The sequence below is a fragment of the Etheostoma spectabile genome, chromosome 7, assembly GCF_008692095.1.
Source record: "Etheostoma spectabile isolate EspeVRDwgs_2016 chromosome 7, UIUC_Espe_1.0, whole genome shotgun sequence".
Classification (NCBI taxonomy): domain Eukaryota; kingdom Metazoa; phylum Chordata; class Actinopteri; order Perciformes; family Percidae; genus Etheostoma; species Etheostoma spectabile.
Genome location: NC_045739.1, coordinates 18,155,643 through 18,160,067, shown reverse-complemented (window position 1 = coordinate 18,160,067; position 4,425 = coordinate 18,155,643). Strand labels below are relative to the sequence as shown.

The 4,425-nt window shown below is 44.2% G+C and overlaps 1 protein-coding gene across 1 annotated transcript in view; it reads right to left on the bottom strand.

The window, feature by feature from the left end:
* Positions 1 to 158: 158 nt before the first annotated feature.
* LOC116692788 (uncharacterized) overlaps positions 159 to 4,425 on the bottom strand; it is an 8,717-nt gene continuing 4,450 nt past the window's right edge. Inside the window, exons 9-16 of the mRNA XM_032521308.1 lie at positions 4,003 to 4,059; positions 3,765 to 3,890; positions 3,418 to 3,542; positions 3,151 to 3,202; positions 3,000 to 3,070; positions 2,724 to 2,891; positions 2,267 to 2,375; positions 159 to 2,166 (exon numbers count right to left, since the gene is read on the bottom strand). Coding sequence (XP_032377199.1) covers positions 217 to 2,166; positions 2,267 to 2,375; positions 2,724 to 2,891; positions 3,000 to 3,070; positions 3,151 to 3,202; positions 3,418 to 3,542; positions 3,765 to 3,890; positions 4,003 to 4,059 — 2,658 coding nt within the window. The 3' untranslated portion in view covers positions 159 to 216. The remainder of the gene's footprint in view (positions 2,167 to 2,266; positions 2,376 to 2,723; positions 2,892 to 2,999; positions 3,071 to 3,150; positions 3,203 to 3,417; positions 3,543 to 3,764; positions 3,891 to 4,002; positions 4,060 to 4,425) is intronic.

Sequence of the window (4,425 nt, the reverse complement as noted above, 5' to 3'; positions counted from 1 at the left end):
ACACACTAGTTCACCATAATCTACAAAAGAACTACTTACATGTCTCTGTTCTGCGGGTATTCCACCTGTGCCCCTCTTTTAGAAGAAGTCTCCCAGCTAATCCTGCCTTGAACTGACCAAAGTTGTAAACAAAGTGAGCATGAACATAACATGGGCACTTTAACTATTCCAGCAGGTCTTTTTTCACAAAAGCATTTTATCAAAGTGTTCACAAGGTCATTTTGTTGGCTTAGGCTTGGCTTGTGGTTTTTCGTTTTCATCTCCACTCTGGTTGTTTGAAAGCGGCTTTTCAGTGTGACTGGGTTCTGCTTCTCCAGTGCTGGGAGTCTGAGCTGACTTTGCGGTGGTTGGACTCTCAAGTTTTTCAGACTGTTCTGACGCCACAGTTTCTGAATCAACCTTGGTTTCTATGTTGGGAACAGCTGCTGAGTTCATCTCATCGATGACTTCAGTTACTACAGTCTCTAGCTCCTCTACAGCCTTTGTTGTTTCGGCCTCAGCTTCCTTGGCAGCGACCTCTGTATTCTCAGGCAGTTTCACATCTTTCGTAGCCCCGGTGTCAGCCTCCTTGGTTTTTAGGGCTTTGGCTTCCTTGGAAACCTCTGCAGTCTCTGTATCAACCGTGGTTTCTATTTTGGAAACAGCTGCAGAGTTAGTCTCATTGATGACTTCAGTTACTACAGTCTCTACCTCCTCTACAGCCTTCGTTGTTTTGGCCTCCGCTTCCTTGGCAGCGACCTCAGTATTCTCAGTCAGTTTCACATGTTCTGCAGATTCAGTGTCAGCCTCTTTGGTTGTTAGGTCTTCAGCTACCGTGGAAACCTCTTCAGCTACCGTGGAAACCTCTGCAGGTGTGACTTTGGCTTCCTCGGCAGTAATCTCTGCAGCCAAAGTCTGACCTTCTGCAGCAAACTCAATGGCAGTAGTCTGAGGCTCCTTGGCTTCAGTTTCAATGGCAGACTCCATTGAGAGGACTTCAGTTTCCTTGGCAGCAGTCTCAGTGGTTGCAAGTTCAACCTCCTTAACAACCTCTGCAGGAATACTCTCAGATTCCTTGACCCCATCGGTCACTACCACTTCAAACTCTTTAGTAACCTCGGATGTTTCAGATGCAGTTTCCACAACAACCTCATTTGGATCCTTAACTTCATTTTCCATGGCTTCAACCTCCTTGGTAACTACTGCTTCCATCTCCTCAGTGATGGTTACTACGGCATCAGCCACCTTGGCTACATCAACTGCTATTGCTTCAGCCTCTCTTGCAATGTTTACCAGCGACTCTGACACTTGAGCTACATTGTTTGCAATTTCCTCTGCAACCTTTACAGCAACAGTTGCAACTTCCTCATCAGCCTTAATGGCTTCAGTTTCTATTCCATCAACAGATGTGGCAGCTGACTCAGTTTCTTGGACATCAGTCTCCTGGGAGAGTCCAACTAATACAGCCTCTGGCTCTTGGACAACATTAAAGACAACAACATCTAATTCCTTCTCCTGAGCAACAGCAGAGACTGTTGTTTCTGAGTGTGCTACATTGTTTTCCTTGACTACTTCAATGACTTCAGTCCCTTGAGCAGCTATATCAGCAGTTGGTTCTTCTTTACTCACAGCAGCAGATTGTTGGACAGTGGAAACTGGTATACCTTCAGCCTCTTTAACTTCAGTGACTATATCCTTTGCCTCAGGAACAACAGTGTCTGTAGCTACAGCAGCACCTAGAACCTCCTTAGTCAGGTCCTTGACGGCCTCGACCTCCTGCACCAAAGGGACAGCAGTAACTGTCTCAACAACGGTTTCAACGGTAGCATTCAAAACTTCACTTTCTTTAACCAATGTGGCTGCCTCTTTGAGGATAGCATCTGCCTCCACTTCTGAAGGATGAGCGGCTGCTTCTGCCTGGACAGCATTGCTCACAACCTCTAGAAGTGGAAGGACTTGTTGTACAGTCGGGGCTGTTGCTTCATATTGTGCCAATGAAGAAGCATTCTGGGCTGTGATTCCTGCAGCCATTTCCTTAGGGAGGTGTACACCAACCTTGCCAACCCCCACACCTGCGTCCATCAGCAGCCAGTCCATTTTCTGTGCATGCTGCTTGATGGCATCATCAACTCTTGAGTCAATCATTGCTTCGGTCAAAACTCCATCTTCAGAAGAGTATGCAGCAGCCTTCCAGGAAAACAAATATATCAATTAAAAGGTTGAGATTGGTTCAGATTGGTTTGGAAACAGAAAATAATATTTTGTGTCGGCGGTCCTTTCTACTCACTTGCCAGGCCACACCAAGTTTGGAGATTTCACGACCGGACATGCCTTCTGCTCGCTTTGCAATGTCTGAACACTTCTGGCCATAGTCGAACTGGGCCAGTTTTAATCTCCTGTTGAGGTAATGCACAAGAGGTTTGTACAGGAAGCGAGCCTTGAGTTTTAACTTGTTTCTCATCACTGATCATTTGTACATCAACTGGTTTCAACTGGTAATGCAATGGGTAACGGCTTCTGTGAAACACTTCTTGAGGACTTAAACACCATTTCATGAAAGCAATAAGTAAAGACTCAGACACCACTAAGGTTTCAGGATTGAACACATTATATACACCACTATGCAACTTGAACTAGCAAGGCGACCTCTAGGGACCAATGCTTTCCTTTGCGGTAGTCAATAATCTCTGCTAAGGAGCAGCAACAGTAGCGGTTTGAAAGTGAAATACAATCAGTGTACTCACTGTCTCCCTGTAGTGGCAGGACCCAGCACAAATTTGTCGAAATACAGGCGTACCAATCTATCCCTCTCACCCAGACCAGGTAACGCAAAGTTTACAATCTCATCAATACGGTCATTAATGGCCCAGTCAAACTGTTCTGGTTGGTTACTGGCAAGCACCAGCATGAATCTGAGGAGAGAGAGAATGAGAGCACTTAGCCCAGCCAGTGACCTTTTCAGTCACGGCAAAGACCTTTCCATGCCCAGCCATGCACAGTGAATAACCCAAGATACCGACTTGTTGCTCTGCTCCCCAGTGCGGTAGAGAAATGCATTCAGGGTGGCTCTGAGGTCCTCACTGATTTTCTCCTGCAATGCAAAAATCATGACTCATGAATATATAATTAAAACACAGGGCATCATGCATATGGCACTGCAGATGAACTCACAGTGGCTCGCTTACGTAGGAATGCATCAGCTTCATCTACGAACAGCAAGAGGCTGCAGAGAATCAGAGAACAAAGAGAATGTGCTTAAAAGCTGCCATTGCTAATGTAAAGGCATTTCATGTTATGAGCCATTAGAATGAAAGCCGCTCTATATGTAACACAACATAGAATCTACTCTATTGAACTTTCAGAGTTAACATTTAACAGCTGATGTACACTATAGTGTTAATTAATTAAGTATTAACGGAGCAAATTAAAGTGCCCTACCCTCGCCTGCTGGTGCTGGCCCAGTCAAACACCTTGTGCATGGCCGTGACTCCATCGCGCCCCATGGGTGCCACATCGCCACCTGTCATGATGGCATAGTCCATCCCTGAATGGAGAGCCAGTTTCTGAAAAGGCAATGGAAAGAGCTTTGTTCAAATAAAGACAGAGGCAAAAAAAAGAAAGAAAGAACTACAAAACAGTTGTAAAAAAGTATGAGTAATAGCCAAGCTAAATATATAGAAAATCTACTGCTTTACAAATTGACTGCATCTTTAAATGAAAGAACTATATGTATAATGTCAAAAAACATAAAAAGAGAAATAAAATGATGTTTGAACCAGCCAGACCTTGGCAAAGAGTGTTTTTCCAGTTCCAGGGGGTCCATACATCAGGATGTTTCTGTACAAGCCTCTGTTCTGCCTGGTGTTACGAGTGGCAATGGCAACATCTCTTACACGTTCCTCCAATGTTGCCTGTGTGATCCACAGTGCAATTACATTTTTCCCGACGTTGAAAAAGAAAAGAAAAAGACTACATGAATGTTTAATCAGAATACTGTATGTCAACAGTGAATAAATGACTCACGCTGAGCACCACGCCCTCCAAGGCATCCTGTGGTCTGCTTCTCAGGCGCTTGGCTGTCTAAAAATGAGGAAAACAGAGGGAATTGCACAGTGATATAACTAAGCATAAAAACCATTAAACAGTATATAGGTAGTCACAGGCATTATGTCTGAAATCGGAGTGCATATAAATAGAATTTCTTATTATCTAGTCAACATACAAAACATCATCATTTTAACATGTTATTACTGATGAGTGACTTTCCTGCTCTGTAACAGTACAAATTCAGAGGTTTGTCTATTATATAGATTTGGTAGTCTGGCTATCACCAGACCATGCCAAGCTCAACAGATCTGAGATTGAACTTTGGTCTGGGGAGTCTGCTCTGTATTTTCTCTGCACAAGGGGAGTGGCCAACGGGCATAGTTCAAATGACTCTGTACA